The 18128-nt window shown below is 39.0% G+C and overlaps 8 protein-coding genes across 8 annotated transcripts; 4 read left to right on the forward strand and 4 right to left on the reverse strand. All coding sequences in view use genetic code 12, as the record gives it.

The window, feature by feature from the left end:
- Positions 1–294: 294 nt before the first annotated feature.
- Positions 295–1884, forward strand: KGF56_002574 (beclin 1; the record flags this gene model as incomplete). The annotated part of the gene is made up of 1 exon (XM_049323818.1): positions 295–1884. One exon carries the CDS (start codon positions 295–297, stop codon positions 1882–1884), a length of 1590 nt encoding a protein of 529 aa, XP_049180374.1.
- Positions 1885–2759: 875 nt separating this feature from the next.
- On the forward strand, positions 2760–4247 carry UME7 (DNA-binding transcriptional regulator; the record flags this gene model as incomplete). The annotated part of the gene is made up of 2 exons (XM_049323819.1): positions 2760–3671; positions 3978–4247. 2 exons carry the CDS (start codon positions 2760–2762, stop codon positions 4245–4247), a joined length of 1182 nt encoding a protein of 393 aa, XP_049180375.1.
- Positions 4248–4599: 352 nt separating this feature from the next.
- EMP70 (Emp70p) lies at positions 4600–6504 on the forward strand (the record flags this gene model as incomplete). Its single annotated transcript, XM_049323820.1, has 1 exon — positions 4600–6504. One exon carries the CDS (start codon positions 4600–4602, stop codon positions 6502–6504), a length of 1905 nt encoding a protein of 634 aa, XP_049180376.1.
- Positions 6505–6616: 112 nt separating this feature from the next.
- Positions 6617–9430, reverse strand: RGT1 (Rgt1p; the record flags this gene model as incomplete). The annotated part of the gene is made up of 1 exon (XM_049323821.1): positions 6617–9430. One exon carries the CDS (start codon positions 9428–9430, stop codon positions 6617–6619), a length of 2814 nt encoding a protein of 937 aa, XP_049180377.1.
- Positions 9431–9729: 299 nt separating this feature from the next.
- ARG83 (Arg83p) lies at positions 9730–13030 on the reverse strand (the record flags this gene model as incomplete). Its single annotated transcript, XM_049323822.1, has 3 exons — positions 9730–10009; positions 10479–12899; positions 12993–13030. 3 exons carry the CDS (start codon positions 13028–13030, stop codon positions 9730–9732), a joined length of 2739 nt encoding a protein of 912 aa, XP_049180378.1.
- A 381-nt stretch (positions 13031–13411) lies between these two features.
- Positions 13412–14686, forward strand: KGF56_002579 (uncharacterized protein; the record flags this gene model as incomplete). The annotated part of the gene is made up of 1 exon (XM_049323823.1): positions 13412–14686. The coding sequence occupies one exon, from the start codon at positions 13412–13414 to the stop codon at positions 14684–14686; it is 1275 nt and encodes a 424-aa protein (XP_049180379.1).
- A 218-nt stretch (positions 14687–14904) lies between these two features.
- Positions 14905–16362, reverse strand: KGF56_002580 (uncharacterized protein; the record flags this gene model as incomplete). The annotated part of the gene is made up of 1 exon (XM_049323824.1): positions 14905–16362. One exon carries the CDS (start codon positions 16360–16362, stop codon positions 14905–14907), a length of 1458 nt encoding a protein of 485 aa, XP_049180380.1.
- Positions 16363–16906: 544 nt separating this feature from the next.
- On the reverse strand, positions 16907–17791 carry KGF56_002581 (uncharacterized protein; the record flags this gene model as incomplete). Its single annotated transcript, XM_049323825.1, has 1 exon — positions 16907–17791. The coding sequence occupies one exon, from the start codon at positions 17789–17791 to the stop codon at positions 16907–16909; it is 885 nt and encodes a 294-aa protein (XP_049180381.1).
- Positions 17792–18128: the final 337 nt, after the last annotated feature.

The following is an 18128-nucleotide window of genomic DNA, read 5'->3' on the forward strand; positions in this document are numbered from 1 at the left end:
AAGAAATAAAAAGCATTTCACATACACCCTATTTGTTTCACATCTCTAATAGAAGGAAAAGGTATTCAAAAAAAAGAGAAAAACCTGCCAAATGAAAGAATGAAAGAAAGAGAAGAAGGAAAAGATGAGGTGAAAAGAAGGGAAAGATGAAAAGTGAAAAATATTTTTCTCTGATGAGCAGCGCCAGCTTTCAAAGACCAGTTGGTAGCACCAAATACGATAGCACTAGATTTCGATGAGTAGTACCTTTTTGAAACTACATTATACTAGCTTTATGATGGATAGAGTTTACAAATGGTCAGCGATCAGCATATATGTCAAGAATGTGACAAGCCGGTTCAGATAAGCGATTCTATAAGACGTCTTAATACTCTGCAATTGGGGCTTTTAGTCAATAATGAGCTTAATAAAGATCATATGAAAGCTGATCTAGAGCGGTTAAATGAGTTAGACCCTCATGATTATTTAACAACAGAGAAACTTGAACTATATAGTCGGGTGCCTAAGAATACAAGGCCTGTTTATTATAAGAGCTACTTTGAGAGTGAGGATGAAGAAGAAGAGGAGGAAGAGGAGGAGGAAGAGGAGGGGAGGAAGAAGAAGAAGGAGGAGGAGGAGGAGGAGGAGAAAAATGATGAAGAGGAAGATGATGAAGAGGAAGAAGTATTAGAGGAGCCTGGAGAAACTTCAAATTCTAATTCCAATTCCGATATACATTCATACCTAGTGGTCAATGAAGATGAGGGTGACGAGTTTAAACAGTTAGAACCTAGCTCATTAGAGGCTGACGACGAGAATGAAAACTTTGAGATTAAAATATCGAGTCGGATAAAGACTTTGAACAAGATTTTCAAAATTTTATCCAACACTCAGGATATTGACCATCCGTTGAGTGAGGATTGTGCACAATTGCTACTACAAAACTACCAACTCAAGTTTGATCAAATCCAAAAGGAAAAAGACCAATATTTGTCGTTTTTAAAAAGGCTAAAGGTTCAAGATTCAAAACTCAACTTGGTTGACGAAAAAGGGAGCATGCGTACACGGTTTGAAGATCAGGAGCTCAACAACACTCTCAAACAGTCACTTGAAGAATTTCAAAGATTGACCAAATTAGAACATGAGCGATTACGAGAGTTGAAGGAGTTGGAGAAAACCAAGGCAGATTTAGATTTGCAGTTGAGCAAAAATGAACAAGAATTGAATGAAATTACTACAAAACAACTTGATGGAATAATACGACTAAGGAACGAACTTCAGCTAAATCTTATGGATAAGCAAAGCAAGCTCGATCAACTAAAAGCATCCTACCAACTTCAGCTAAACCACATTGATGAACTAAGAAGCTTCAACATATACAAAATGATGTTCAATATCAGCTTAGAGGAAAAATACGGCACAATCAATGGATTTCGTATTGGATATAGGATAGTGTGGCCGGAAGTCAATGCGGGATTGGGGCAGATTGTTTTGCTAGTTGTATTTCTAATGAAAAGGTTGAATATCAAGCTTGATACGTATAGAGTTGTTCCAATGGGTTCACAGTCGCATATTGTGAAATTCACCCAGCAGAAAGACGGTACACGAAGTAAAAAGACTTTGAACCTATACTCTTCGGACGAGTTTACCTTAGGAAGGTTGTTCAATTTCAATAAATTGGATGTTGCATTAATTGCTTTATTGGATATTCTTGCAGTAATAGATTACAAGTTGAAAGAAATCGATAGCGAAATCGAATTACCTTACAGCATAAAAAACGATACTATTGGAGGAAAGAGTATAAGAGTTACTTCTAATTCAGAGTGGACTCAAAGTTGTAAGGCCCTACTATGCGATTTAAACTGGATGTTGACTTTCATAAGTGTTCACACTAATGATGAATAAAGACACTATCGACCGACACTATCGACCGACACTATCGAGCAGAGCGAGATAGTGGAGAGAGACTAGACGAGTGAAACGAGATAGTGGAGAGAGACTAGACGAGTGAAACGAGATAGTGGAGAGAGACTAGACGAGTGAAACGAGATAGTGGAGAGAGACTAGACGAGTGAAACGAGATAGTGGAGAGAGACTAGACGAGTGAAACGAGATAGTGGAGAGAGACTAGACGAGTGAAACGAGTCTAGTCGATAGTATACAGACTATCGACACTATCGAGCACACTAGCTGCCATCGACACTATCGACACTAGCTGTCACCCTATGCGCGCGTAATCGAAAAATTTATTCGTTACCTCTAAGAATGAATGTCGACACTATCGAGCAGAGCGAGATAGTGGAGCACACTTACTACACCTATACACCTCATAGATTGAGTATAATTGAATAGTATTATTACGGTAATGCCGTAATCTAATATACAGGTATAGAATATAGGTCCACTATCGGGCAAAGCGAGATAGTATCTTCAAAGCGTTGCTCCACTATCGAGCAAAGGGAGATAGTATCTTCAAAGAGTTGCTTCACTATCTCGCTCTGCTCGATAGTGTCGATATAAGATATATGGTCTACAAGACATATAGGTATTGAATATATATAGGTAAAAAAAATATAAAAGATTTATTGTCAATGATCTAAGATATATCTAGTGTCACTAGTCAGTGGTGCTCCACTATCGAGCAGAGCGAGATAGTGGAGATAGTGGAGTGAGGTAAAGCAAATTTCTTTTGGCTGGGAATTTTTTTGCAACAACTTTTGCAACAAGATTCAAATCTTGCAACCAAATAGGCCCAACTCTTTTCCTTTCTTCTTGTGAGGATGTCCAAGGTATCTAGTGTACCTGTAGAGAGTTATATTCGGTATTCTAGTCCCATTTGGAGACAAAGCGTCTCTGAGAATACTTCGGGACTCCTTGATTCAGCTTCGTTTAGTGCCATCGATACGCCAACTAAAGTGAACTATCCTCTGTTGTTGAACAGCTCAATAATGAGTCAGCAGCATGTTAGAATTATAAATGAGCATATGGTCCCACGTAGAAAGAGCGAAGAGCTTTCTACTGGACTCAAGGGCAATTCTTGCTTGCAAAATTTGGAGTTGATCGATAGCTCACCGCTTACTTTATACAATGTCAAGGGCTGGAGGCCAGAAACAGAAATCTTGTCCGATTGTCGGAATCAAGACGAATTGATCAAAGCTAAGGATGTTTACAGAAACATATATGAAACTAGTCCCCTCACTGCAAGCTTGAGCTCGAAATCAACGAGATCTTCAACTAGTGTTAAAGCTCAACTTAGTGTCATAAAAAGGTTTAATAAGGAAATAACAACGATAATGCCATTTCTGCTGCCAAGTATAGAGCAAGAACATGAGCATGAACAAGAACAAGAAAATGAGCACGAGGAGGTCGAGGTCGAGGTCGAGGATCTTTATCCAAGGAAAATTGATTCTTTTCAAGATAGGCTCACAAAAGTGGATCTGTCAATAATGAAAATCAGTCTGGTAATAAATTCAGAAAGTAAAAGTGGTTGTGGCAGCGGCGGCGGCGGCGGTGATGTTGCTGCTGCTGAGCTGCAACAACTAAATAGAGCTGTTACCTCTACTCCAACCTCAAATTCAACAACCTCAAATTCAGCAACCTCAAATTCAAGTCATCAGTCAAAAAAGAATTCGATAAAACAGCTTGATTCTTTATCCTTTGGATATCCAGTAACCTTGAATATTCTGCGACTGGTTCTAACACAAATCATTGCAAGTGCACCTAAAACTCGATTCCACCATTACCGCCGCCACAACAACCACTACAACTACAACTACAACTACAATCACCACCACCACCACCACCATCACCATCACCACAAAAGATCATCAACAAATGACATTCAACTGACAACAAACTCTACTTACCATTTCAAATCACGTCAGTGCCAGATAGAATCCAAAAACAAACATACACACAACGACAAAATTTCCCAGCCACGAAAAAACAATAAAGTGAGATCGAAAACTGGCTGTTGGACTTGCAGAATTCGCCACAAGAGGTGCCCTGAAGAAAGACCCATATGTAGTCAATGTATTAGATTGAACTTGAACTGTGATTACTCAATTGAGCGACCACCTTACATGGACAAGGGTCATTTGCACATAGCGAAACTCGAAGAAATCAGAGCACTTACAGGGAACGTGAAAAAATCTAATTTACGTGAAATGTACACGAAACGGAAACGCCAATTGACAACATCAACAACAACAACAACAACAACAATAACACCTGAAAAGAGAGGAAGTGATCATTTTCATCAGAATTGATTAAAAAAATTAAAAAAAACTTTTTCTTTCTTTTTTTTTTTTTAAATAAAATAAAAAACAAAGAGGAATCAAGAGGAATAAAAAAAAAAGGACTAAAAAAAAAAATCAAAGTAGTCAAGGAGGAAGAAAAAGGTACAAAGGAAAAGGAATACATATAGACATATATATTCAAGGAAGAAAAAGGGCAATAACTAAGCAACAACCCCTTTTGATTAAACCACCATAATTCATTAGCATCATTGGAGGTATTAATCCTTTTTTTTTTTGGTTTTTAGCTTTGTTTTTCTTTGTAATAAAATTTTATTTATCCTCATTATAACATATAAAGAGTGAAATAAAGGCAAACAAGATAATGCTACTGAAAATTCTTGTTGTGTTTGGTATATTTTGCACCATTGTCAATGCATTTTATTTACCAGGAGTTGCCCCTACAGATTACAAGAAGGGGGATCCAGTTCCGTTATTAGTCAATCATTTGACTCCATCGTTGAACCATGTTTCAAACAAAGTAAAGGTAAACTCAGCCACTTATGTTTATTCATACGACTACTACTATCCAAAGTTTCATTTTTGCCTTCCAAAAAATGGGGCAAGTCAACAACTGGAATCATTAGGATCGATTCTTTTTGGTGATCGTATCTTTAATTCTCCCTTTGAAATTAACATGTTGGATAATGTCAAGTGTAAAAAACTTTGTGCTCCTGTAACTTATCCGAAAACTGATTCGGTATTTGTTAACAGAAACATTCGCGCTGGATATAATCACAATTGGCTTGTGGATGGACTTCCAGTGGCAAGTATAGTAAAAGATCTTCGTACAGGTACCGAGTTTTATGGTTCCGGGTTTCATATCGGTGAAGTTGACACAGACCAGCGTGCAGTGTTGTACAACCATTTTGATATTACTATCGAAGTTCACAAGCGAGGAAAAGACATTTACAGGGTCGTGGGTGTAACCGCAGATGCACTGTCAATGGACAGATCAGGGTTGCTGGCAGATGCTTCTCCTGAAGAATTTTGTGATTCCAATACTTTGAAACCAGTACATTTGGACAAAGATAAGGATACAGAGGTTCAATTCACATACTCTGTGAACTTTCAAGAAAGTGATATTGCTTGGGCAACAAGATGGGACAAATACCTTCACGTTTACGATCCAAAGATCCAGTGGTTTTCTTTGATAAACTTTTCACTTGTTGTGTTGATACTAGGAGTAGTTATTGCCCATATTTTGATACGGACTTTGAAAAATGATATTGTTAAATACAATGAGGTTAACTTAGATGACGATTTGGCCGACGAGAGTGGGTGGAAGTTGATTCATGGTGATGTTTTCAGACCCCCAGTACAAAGATTGCTCTTGTCAGTTTTGGTTGGTAGTGGAGCCCAGATCTTCTTTATGGCTTTTGTAACAATTATCTTTGCCTTGTTTGGCTTGTTGTCTCCTTCCAATAGGGGTGCCTTATCCACATTCATGTTGATTGTTTATCTTTCAAGTAGCACTGTGTCATCCTTCGTTTCTGGGTACTTGTATAGATTCCTTGGAGGCGACAATTGGAAGTTAAACATGCTACTTACCCCGGTACTTGTTCCAGGTACCTTGTTTGGTATCTTTGTGTTGTTGAACTTCTTTTTGATATCCGCTGAATCATCAGGAGCAGTACCCATTGGAACAATGATTGCTTTGATATTGATTTGGTTTGCTGTTTCAATTCCCTTATCTATTGTTGGTTCGATTGTATCATCAAAAAGACCCTTACTTGATGTCCCCGTTAGAACTAATCAAATCCCAAGACAAGTGCCTAAACAGCCATGGTACTTGAGGCTGATCCCAGTCATGTTCATCAGTGGTATTTTCCCATTCGGTTCAATTGCAGTTGAAATGTATTTTATCTATTCATCATTATGGTTCAATAAAATTTTTTACATGTTTGGATTTTTGTTCTTTTGTTTTTTGCTCATGATTTTAACAACAAGCTTAATCACCGTTTTAATGATTTACTATACCTTGTGCTCGGAGAATTACAAATGGCAATGGAAATCAATTTTCGTTGGAGGCGGCTGTGCTATTTATGTTTTCATTCACTCATTATTTTTAGTTGGTGGTGAAAGATTGGGAGGCTTCACCTCATTGGTGTTGTACACGGGTTACTCGATAGTAATCTCGCTTCTTGTATTCCTTTGCTGTGCAAGTGTTGGATTTATCAGCAGCTTGTTTTTCGTTAGAAAGATATATGGTCAAATCAAGATTGATTAAGGGATTGTTAGAGGGGAAGAAAGAAAAAAGAAAACAAGAGTTAAAAAAGAATTGAAAAAGAATTCAAATCAAGGGTTAAAGGTTTTGATAGATCATAAATGTCATTAAGTTTTTATATATAAAAAGAATAGCCATTCATTAAATCTAGTTTGATTGTAGTTGATATCTCATGAAGCCATTGACTATCCTTTGTTTTTGATCCGCTGACTAAAAAATCAAGCTTATCAACACTAATTTGTTCTCTTATTTGTCCAATCTTTTGTTCATTAATTTGTAGATTGTTCAAGTTTAAAATGAGTAAGTTAAATGATATTGACAAATTATGGTTGATCTTTGAAGTATTTTCATCGGCTGGTAAATTATCCACAATACGTTTTACCAACTTGATTGCAAAAAAAAGCTGCGTGATTGATGCATTTAAACAAGGATGTATAACGTTTTTGTTGGATACTGTGGAAGTACTCAAATAGTTGGCATAGTTCATTACTGTAAAAGCTAGATTTTCCATCGCCTTCATTAGCCTAGAGACATTCAGCATAACATCCTCCTTCTCTATTAAAAGTAATTGATATAGCTGGTATTTGTGATAAAGTACCAGGTTGAAATAAGAAAAAAAGGCATCTTCATTTGGTGAAAGAAGCCGAGGCTCAAACGAATCAACAGCAGTTCCATTGACAATCAAATATTCTCGAAACTTTAAAAGATCCAGTAGTTGGGCACAGTTTAAAAAAATTGGACAATTAAATGGAGTATTTGCAAGTTGAGCATAAATGCTCTTGTTTTCTGGACTTGGTACAATTTTCGCCGTACCCTCTGTGAGACATGAAATGCTATCAATCATATCCAAAATGATGTATAATTTTGCGAAACCAGCGCACAAGGGATCTACTATTTCCTTTGCTGTCTTTTGCTGATGCACAAACACCTCAATTGCGTTCAAATCAGTTAAAAAAGATAGGGCCATGGCCATGCCTGGGGAATAGTGACCACCTTTCAATAACAAGCTGCAATTTACCAAAACAAGCGTCGTTACATAAATGAATCTGGAAAACTTAACAATCTTGGTTTGTGAAGCAATCAGTTGCAACCGGAAAAAGATCGAAATGGATGTGTACTCATCAAAAGCCTTGAAATTTACCAAGTCGTTTAATGCCATATGGAAACACTCTACTATATTTTCACTTGGAGCCTCACCAGCTCCAGACTGTATCATTGCAATAAGCTGCTCACTCGTGACAGGAATGATCGGGAGAGATTTGGCAATATTTCGTTCATAAATTTCCAAATCTAGCTTAAGCAAATCCATAGGCGACTTCAGACTCTGGTGTGGGTTTATTTGTGCAATTTGAGGAGTAGTTAAAAATTGGTGAGGATTAAATCTTACTGCGTCATTATTGTTGCCACCATTACCATTACCATTACCATTACCACCATTACCAAAATTGCCACCATTACCACCATTACCGCCACCAATATTACTAGGTGACTCGGCCATCGAAAATGAAGTTGGAGATTGTGGTGGCCCGACAAAGAGAGATTTGTTTATACGCCCATTCAAGCTAGATAGCGAGGTTATTGAATTCCTTGGTGAAAGTGATTGGCTGTTGTTTCTTGCAACAAGTGGCCGTGCATTTGAGGATGACCTTATCGAGTAAAAATCTTCTGATTCAGAATCACTCAAAAGGGCGCTTGAGCTTGAAGCCTTCATTTGGGGAGTTCTAGTAGCATTTGTTGTTGAAGTTGAAGAAACTGAATCTATAGAGGATCGTCTTCGACCGTGAACTGGACCAGTGCTTGTAAAACTGGTTACCGAGGAACGATGAGACCCGGAAGAAATTGGCATTTCATACGGCACTTTCCAAAACGGACCCTGTATTGGAGGGCTATTGGTGTTGACACTTGAGCCATGCATTAGCTGCGTAGTAGTTCCACACTGTAAATGTTGTTGCAGTGATGAACTCGGGCTCGATGGATTGGAATCTACTGAATTAACTGAATTGATTTTCTGTATAGCTGGAGTTATAGGTTTTGTTGAGAAATTAATTAGCGGTGGAAGTTTTATTGAACCACCCACTGAAGAAAGTGATTGCGAGTGTGGTCTCGCCAGAGCGGATTGTGAAAATGGTAAGCTGGCAGTGGTGGTGGTTGTACTGCTGGTAGCCAGCATTTCATCTTTTGTCTGGGATATTTCTTGCCGACTTCGTTGATTGTGAGGTGCAAACGAGGAGGATTGATCTTTACTTGCAACTTGGGATGCAGTGTAACTGTTGGAATTTAGTACATTGTCGATACTTTGTGGGAAATTGTTATTGGTGCTATTAGTGTTTGTAGAAGTTGTGGCAGCACTACTTGTTGTTGGTGGTGGTGCAGAAGCTGCTGTTGGTGGTGCAGAAGCTAAAGGCGCTTTTCTTGAATCATTCACCAACTCGACTCGATTTTCTAGATCCCTGATATATCCCTTTGATGGACCCCTTTTCAAGGGAGTTCTTGAAAATGTGCATTCTTCAATGTTTTTTTCACAATTTGTACATATTTGTGTCACTTTGTTCAAGGTTGTTGAAAACTCTGCATTGCATTTCACTTTCTTCTTCCTACAAGCATCGCAGGCACGGCTTATTTTTGAGCGTTTTCTCGGCGGATTCGAGGATTTGGAGTAAAAAGATGTTGTTTCTGAAGAAATCGCACCTCCATTAGTTTTGGCAAGCAGACCAATATTTTGTTGAAAGTGGGGATGACTTTGTGGCATCGGATGCATATGTTGTTGTTGTTGCTGCTGCTGTTGTTGTTGTTGTTGTTGTTGCTGTTGTTGTTGTTGTTGCTGCTGCTGATACAAATCTGAAAGCGCCAACTGTTTTGGTTGACCAGTATCTAAAAGAATATCATTGATAGATGGTATCAGCTGAGAACTGGTATTTGATGCCATCATTGTTGCAAAACCTTAACCCACTACTCAGCGACAAAAGGCGGGGAAACGGAATATGTTCTCTATCTGGATAATTGATTAAGAAAGCGGACCCTCTCTGTCACTGTGTGCATTTTCGCCTGGGGTTTTCACCGTGGGCTGGTCCCACACACAAATCGCACAGGCGTGTAGATGCGGGAAAACGCGCTACCATGCATAAAAATGACACTATCGAGCAGGGCGACACTATCGAGCAACACTATCGAGCAACACTATCGAGCAGAGCGAGATAGTGTTGTAACAGCCTGCTGAGTATTGCTCCACTATCGAGCAACACTATCGAGCAGAGCGAGATAGTGGAGTAGCACTGGCTGAGCGAGATAGTGTTGTAACAAGCTGCTGAGTATGGCTTCACTATTGAGCAAAGCGATACTATCTCGCTCTGCTCGATAGTGTTGGAACAGGCTACTGAGTATGGCTTCACTACTGAGTATCGCTCCACTATCTCGCTCTGCTCGATAGTGTTGTAACAGGCTACTGAGTATGGCTTCACTACTGAGTATCGCTCCACTATCTCGCTCTGCTCGATAGTGTTGTAACAGGCTACTGAGTATCGCTCCACTATCTCGCTCTGCTCGATAGTGGAGTAGCACGTATATAGGACTATACGGTGTTTGCTTTGGCTTCCGCCTCCACTCTTGTCGTGTCGTGTCGTGTGTAGTCAATAGATGTAATAGAGATGCAAGAATATGGAGACATGTGAAATGTAGGAAACAAGGTATGTAGTCAATATATGCAGGAATATAAAGGTAATGAGGTGTATAGGTGTAGTCAGTGAAATGAAGGAAAGAAGATATGTAGTCAATAGATGTAAGAATATGGAGACTGGTGAAATGTAGGAGACAAGATATGCTGTCAGTAGACGCAGGAATATGGAGGGTGAGGTGTATAGGTGTAGTCGGTGTGCTCCACTATCTTGCTCTTTGTAGTGTCGTCTCGATAGTGTCGTCTCGATAGTATTGTCTCAATAATGTCGTCTCGATATTGTCGAAACATGCTGCTTTCCACTTACCCCAAGCTTAGGAAAATGTTCCATTCTCTAATTATATTCATAAACCCAAGTTTGCTTTCTTCTTCACCTTCTGCTCTTCTATGCCATATTTCGTAAAGAATTTGTTTGGCTCGCCAATAATTTGGCTGGTTGCTGAAACACTTTGTGCTCCAAATCAGCTTGATTCGTTCCTGCTGCAGCGAAATTGTTGCAATTGATCCGCACATGAGTAGAATCCAAAACATGGGCCTAAACTCGATTTTTAAAATAGTCGTTGCTAGCTCACTCGCTCGTGACAAAAAATCTAAACAATTGTCGACCAAGTAACTGTATTTTTCAGCTCTAAAATCCTTTTCCATTAATTTGTGGTGACAAATAATCGCCGCTTGATGAAACGAGTTGATATGATTGATCAAAAATTCGTGAAACACATTCGTTGCATCCAAATTCCAATTCAGTTTCGTATGGTGCCAACTAACTAGTTTATCTTCCACTTCTGCTGTGATTCGCGGGAAATTTCGTGGGAAAACCTTGCGGTGGTCAAAAATGTTCTTGTGATTGGCAATGTGAATACTTTCATGGAAAATATGCAACAAGTCTCGTGGAAGCCCGTACATTAAATAGATAAGATCGGCATCAAATAGCAGCGTGAATTTGGTTTGCAAATAAGGCCTGAATTTGATCTTTGGTGAATGGCCACTAGCACCATCAGCTGTTACCTCATATGCTGCAACATAATCCTTGTTGGTATCAAAGTTTATAGTATATGCAGTGGGTATATATGTCAACGAATCCACTTCGTTAGTATTCGCGACCATATCTTGAATCGTGGGTCGTACATGCAACCCTTTCGAATGTGAACTAAATCCTTCTTCTTCTTCCTCCTCCTCAACACCATCTTCGTCTTCTTCTTCTTCTTCTTCTTCTTCTCCGTTATCATCACCTTCTTCTTCTTCTTCTTCATCTTCATCTTCTTCCTCATCATCTTCGCTTTCAAGATTTATCAAGTCGTAATCATCGTCTAAATCCTTGTAATGGTACTGCACATCGTTTTTGTCAATTTGGAAATTATATATATTTACCGATTGAGTTCCTTCATACATGAAATATTTTATCTTGAAAATATTGATTAATAGCTTGTTGACTGTTTCCATTCGCCGAGTCCTCTCAAACTTGGTCTTGATGACAAGATCACCAATGGCATAAATAAGATCAAAGTTTTCAAAAACACTAAACACACTGTCCAATTCTATTTGTAGTACAAGTGTGAGTAACAAAGATGTGTCATAGCTTCCCATTTCTTTGCTATGTTTCTGTAATTCGGAAATGCTATCAAACTCATCAAGATGGTAATTGAGCAATTTAATACTCAATTTGCGAAGTTTGATACTAATCCTTAGATATTCGTCAATAGTGTACCCACTACCGTCATCTCCATTCAGTATTGTTCTTTTGGAAAGCTTAAAAGCGCTTAGTCCCAATGTGAGGAATACAATACATAAATTGATACTGTGCATAAGCTCTACAACACTCAACTCTTCAGCTTCTTGCAATGCGTCTACATTCCAAGCTGCAAAGTCCCAACATATAAACTGACCAACAATTTGCTTAATGTACGGAATCAAAAGCAAGTCAATATAATCATTGTGAAAACCCATTCTATCGATCAAAATCAAGTCCAGACTAAATGCATTCAAAAGCTTGTTAAATAACGGGCGCAATATCAACGAACAGTTGTTGTTATTGTTGTTTTTGTTGTTTTTGTTGTCATCGTTGACGTTTTCTCTTGTGAATAACTTACCTATAACCAAACGTGCACTAGCTAACCAATTGTCATCTGAATCGATGTTGGGGAAAAAATTGGGGTATAGAATGTGCATCATATTCTGCTCATTGATTTCAAAATCAGGACCCTTAATTGCAAAGATGGTTAATGCGGCATACTTGAGAAAATCAAAATGTACATGAACATTTCGAGCAATAGCACCAGTTTTCTTTTCAAGTGGCGTCATGTGGCATTGAATAGGAGTTACCAGGTTGAATCTCCGCGAAAATGTAGAAGCAAACCCTTTCTCCTTCTCATTACCCTTTGCATTCTTTTCCTCTTTTCCCTCTTCCTCTTCGTCTTCCTCTTCGTCTTCGTCTTCGTCTTTCTCTTGCATTTTATTTCCTTTTTCTCCTCTTTCTCGACTACGTTCAACGTCCCTTTTGAAATGAAAGCAGCGGAAAGGACCCACATGAGCTCTCCCCGTTTCAAATACCGAATGATCAACTTCTTCTACAACCTCGTTTAGCCGCTGGTACGTTTCATAATGCATATTTTTCGGGAATTTCATCAACTCGATGCTCCTTCTTTGAAAATTGTTCAAGTCATCTCCCGAATCCAAACTGATCATACTGTTATCCTTCTCGGACACAGAAATTGGATTGCCCCATCCTAGCCTTATTTCATAGCCCTGACATTTGTGCTTCAGTTTTGAACAACGTTTGCAATACGGTTTGGTCAAATCACACTTTACCTTTCTGATTCTACACGTCCAGCAGCCATCAAACGTTCTCGCCTTTCTTGGCATGAGAATAAAAGGAACAACAACCCAGCACAAGCCGATCCAAGCTGTGATGATCCAAGCTGATCCAAGCTGATCCAAGCTGTGATGATCCAAGATGACCCAAGCTGATCCTAGATGATCCTAGATTATCCAAGATGATCCAAAATGATCCAATATTGGAGCTTTTCCTCTCTGAATTGATATCCTTGTATATGATTTCTATTTTATAAAGTTTATGTTTACGGTGGAAAAGTCAAAGCTTTTGTCTCTTGTTACATTTTTGAAAAATTAATGATATTTCCGATGAGGGAAGAGGAGGGGGAAGAAGGAAGAGGAAGAAGGAAGAAGGAAGAAGGAAGAAAGAAGAAGAGGAAGAAGAGGAAGAAAGAAGGTTAATAGCTATTCATGAGTTTTTCCAAGATACCTATTCCAACTTTCGATGAGTATGATCCGTCAGTGCCTGTGGTACTTCCACACGAGAATGTTTATTCGATTCAAGTAGGGTACAAGCTATTCCGGCTAAGTGGTTTATCGTTGTCGTTTGATTCACCATCGTTTTTCACCAGATTCTTTAGCGAGCCGGAGAATTCAGACAAGGTGTTGTTTATTGATAGAAGCCCTCAAGTATTTGAGAAGATTTATACCCATCTACAGGGATACTCGGTTAATATTGAAAATGATTTTGAATTCACAAATCTTTGGTGCGATGCTTTTTACTTTGGGTTATCAGGATTAAAGAAAATACTTACTGAGCAAGATTACTTTGCTAGTATAGGAAATGAGAGCTTCAAAATACCTAGGGCATTGTTGCAAGGTGAAGGGAACTATCCAAACTACTTTACAATCAATGCGGAACGTTTATTGTTTGACAATTTGAGTATAGTGGAGCGGAAAAACATGCTTAGACCTCCACCACAGCGACCTCCTAGCGTAATTGGTCGATCGTCACAATTGTTTGCCGATTTGCTTGAACTTTTGAAGGGCAATCAACAAGTGATAAAGAATGAAGAACACAGAAAGTTACTCTTGAAAGAAGCACGTTATTATCGATTTCTAGAATTGGAGCAAAGAACTATACAACATAAGATTGTTAACGATTGTATCGTGCTAAAGCTTGAAGATATATCTAAAAAGGGTTTGTTCAACGTATCTCCCGAGGATAAGAGAATCGAATTACCCATCAAGTATTCTAGGCCATTTATAGATGAGCCAAAACGTGATTTGATTTTTCAAATAGAGAACAATACGACCAATTTGAAAAACTGTGTGTTGTTGTTGAACAAGAGAACTAGCTTGGTGACAGCTCAGTTTCAGGGAGAGATACGCGCCAGTATTTTGCAAGTGCTTAGTGGTTATGTAGAAGGGTTATTAACTCATCAAAACTATATCGCATTTTTTGTGGGGTTCAAAAACCTGTACACGGTGATCAATGGTCGTGAAATGAAGCACAATTGGGTAAATGATCTAATTGGTGCAGATGGTGTTTTCAACATGAATGATGATCCATCAGACTCACAAAAAAAACGAAAGTTATCAGACAATGTAAAAGGAGAAATTATTGAAATTTTTTTGAAAAAATCAATGTGGAAGTTGCTAATGAGAGGAAACCTTGCTCGTCTTGAAGCCGTATCAATTGTTGGAGTCACATGTCCAGATCAAGGACATGTGGACTTTCTATAAAAAAAGGGCCACTATCGAGCGGGCCACTATCGAGCAGGCCACTATCGAGCGAAGCGAGATAGCGTCACTTAATCAATGTGCTCCACTATCGAGCGAAGCGTCACTTGGTCAAGGTGTCACTTGGTCAAGGTGTCACTTGGTCAATGTGCTCCACCATCTCGCTTGGCTCGATAGTGTAATATTATGCCTAAGTGTTTAATAAGTAGCAAGTTATCATTCTACACCGGTTTCAAATTGAAACCGCCGTACATGTACCTTGAGACAAAGCTCACGCATGCTCCTACGAATGCACATGAAGTCAAAAAATAAACCAAATGGTCATAGCTTTCTGGGTTTTCATTTATAAATGCACTTGCAATTGGTAAACCAAATAGGTCGCCCAATGAAAGTATGAAAAAAGCGGTTCCCAAACCTTTTCCCACATCGGCTGTTTTCACAATAGATGATACAAGGCTCGCCGAGAGACTCAAAACCGAACCACTTGTAAACCCAAAGCATCCTGCAAATACAAATAATGCTTTCAACCAATGGCCAAATGGGACCCAAATGACACAAAAGCTTATCAAGGATAAAACGTTGATAACACAAAATGTGTTGAACCTTCCAAAACCATGATCTGCCGCGAAACTTGGAATTATTCTACCAGGTATACTAAATGAATTGAAAACCACAATTAGTAAATAAGATTCGCTCTCTGAGAACCCGCGCATAGTCGAATAGGTGGGTAACTCTACCAAAGTGATCAAAAAAGCTATTCCGTTGAATAGCAAACCAGTAACAATCACCGTAAATAGCGGGTTTTTAATCATAATCCTAAAATCAATCGAGTCGTAAATCTGCTTGAAAATGTTGTCTTCGGTGTATTCAGCAAATTCTTTATTGCGATCGCTCACGAGAGCCCAGCCCAATAGTAGAAAAAACAAGGAAATGAATGCTCCTACTCGTATAGTCCATCCAAACCCAACTTTGGGAAACAATGCTCTGAAAATTAAGGGAAAGATAACACCGCCGACACCGCCACCAGTGTATGCAGCTCCAACTGCCAAAGCCCTTTTCAGTAAAAACCAATGACTTAGCACCGCGATAAAGGGACCAAAAGTGAAGGCGGCACCAAAACCTGCTAGCACGCCGTATGCCAAAATGAACTGCCAAACTTTATAGCAGAAGCTTGTACAAAGCAATCCCAAAAACATAGCGATACCTCCACAGAATACCGGTATTCTGCACCCAAATCTATCAAACACTACTCCTGATATCAAACACCCGCCAAATGCAAAAAAATTATAGAGTGAGAAGATCCAGCTTATTGTTGTTTGTGACTCTCCCTTTAAAGTATTTTCAGACAAATAAGTTGATATTACTCCAGCAGTATTTACAAACCCCAAAGACCCAATCAACCCTATAAACGAGCCCAATAAAGTCAACATGGCTTTTAAGTTCCAAGCATTTGGAAACTTTGCCGGATCGTCGAGAGTATGTAGCCGCTGTAGCTGCAGCTGCAGCTGCTGTTGCAGCTGTTGCTCTTCTTTTGTAGTATCGATTTGCTCAAACTCAAAGTCGCTTGTGTAAGTCGAGGTATCTGGTGTAACCAGATCTTCATCATCTTCATCATCGTCCTCACCATCCCTTGTTGAGGTAGCAACATGAACCTCTTCCTGCAACTGATTCTTCAACATTCCCTACAAGCAGCGCGCAAAATCTCCTACTACAAATGACTACCGATCCAAGTATTCAATTCTTGGCTAAATGGACTACAATCTTGGCTACCTATCTAAAAATAAACAAGCACCAATTATCATTTATTAAATAGGTCCAACATTCGCTTCTTATGGGTCAGCCTTTGCTAAAAAAAATAAAAAAAATAAAAAAAAAAAAAAATTCTTTCTCGTCTCGTTTAGGTCGAATGCGCGTATTTGCGCACTACCGATTAGGCAAATGAAGCGCATGGGAGATGAGCTGGAAGAAATGAGTTGCGCTCTAGTTGCATGTTTATGGGTTGCGCTCGAGGTGAACATTTGTGAGTTGCGCTCGAGGTGAATTCAAAGGGTAAATCAGATGCGCTTCATCAAGAGCTTATTAAAAAACTTTGGCGCAAAGTACCATGACGCCGAATACCAAGTTGGCAATAGGGCCGACGGAAATGTAAATGTAAATGGACTGCATGTAAGGCTAATATTAGTGAGAGAGATGGCGATGGTAATGGGGGGAGGAGATTATCTATTAATATCTAGCTACAGGTTCCAAAGGTTGTCGGTAGTTTGTCTCCAGTGAGATCATATGATTATAGTTATTATCTTCATATGGTACTGGTGAATTGACTTGAATTTGCCCCTGGGCAAGTTGTTGTTGGTTTTGTAAGACGGGGGAATGTACAAAGGTATTTTGATCAGCACCATCTGATACATACTGTGCTTGCGAAAAGTCTTCCCATTTGCTACCATATTGCTTTTCATAGTCCAATTGATTTGTTTGATAAATTTCTGGATGTTTTGATCGGTATTTTCTAACTGCACTGGGTATCATATCCATTGACCATAGTACTAAAAGCAATCCGTACCAAAACAATATCAACCATTCAAAAACAGCCGATTTCGAATCTCTACCTACTTTCATGTAATGGCCAAATGCGGCTGCAAAACAGATTGCGGCACATATCCAAATGATTTTCGCAAAAAAACTGACATAGTACAAATTAGCGCGTTTTGCTTTCCCAAAAACGGTAGATCTGTGCACCGGATCCAAATCAAAAGGTCTTGTTCCAAAGATGTATGTAATTCCAAAGTCGCAACAGCATGCTAAGAAAATAAATGCAATAAATATGCCAACCATGGCCATGTGCACATGATGATAATTCTTGGTGTTGAAAATTGAAACAAAAAGGATCCCCAATTGGCCAATTATCGAGCATATTATACTGGCGATAGCTAGTCTCGGTTGATGGTGTGAAATGTATGGTTGGATTTTGGAAACTTTTCTCAAATACATCCCCATCAATAATGTTCCAACAAAAAAGATGGCTTGAAACCCAGCACACGATATAAACAACGGTTGTAAATTAGTAGCCCCGATATCCGAAAGGTAGACTGGATTCTGGTACCCGGTCATGAAGGAATATATCGGTCTTCCTTGTGCTCCCCAACAAGCAAGCATTGCTATCAACATACCCCACCACACAACTAGAGCAATCAATGGGATGAGATAGTAGTGGATTACTTGAAACCTAACAAGTGGTTTTTTCGCTGAAGAATCCATGGTGAAAAAAGAAAACGTCTCTTTGAACAAGAAAGAGTCTCCACTAGGCAAGAAAAACGCTGTTGTTGTTGTTGTTGTTGTTGTTGAAAAGAAATTGGTTCAAGAGTTTTCACTAGAAAACACACACATACAGTTTAAGCATTATCTAACCTGAAACTTCTTCTTCTTGATCAAATAAAGAGCAAGCAAT

This window comes from Candida oxycetoniae (assembly GCF_023343755.2).
Source record: "Candida oxycetoniae strain CBS 10844 chromosome Unknown scaffold56, whole genome shotgun sequence".
In the NCBI taxonomy this organism is placed as follows: Eukaryota; Fungi; Ascomycota; class Pichiomycetes; order Serinales; family Debaryomycetaceae; genus Lodderomyces; species Lodderomyces oxycetoniae.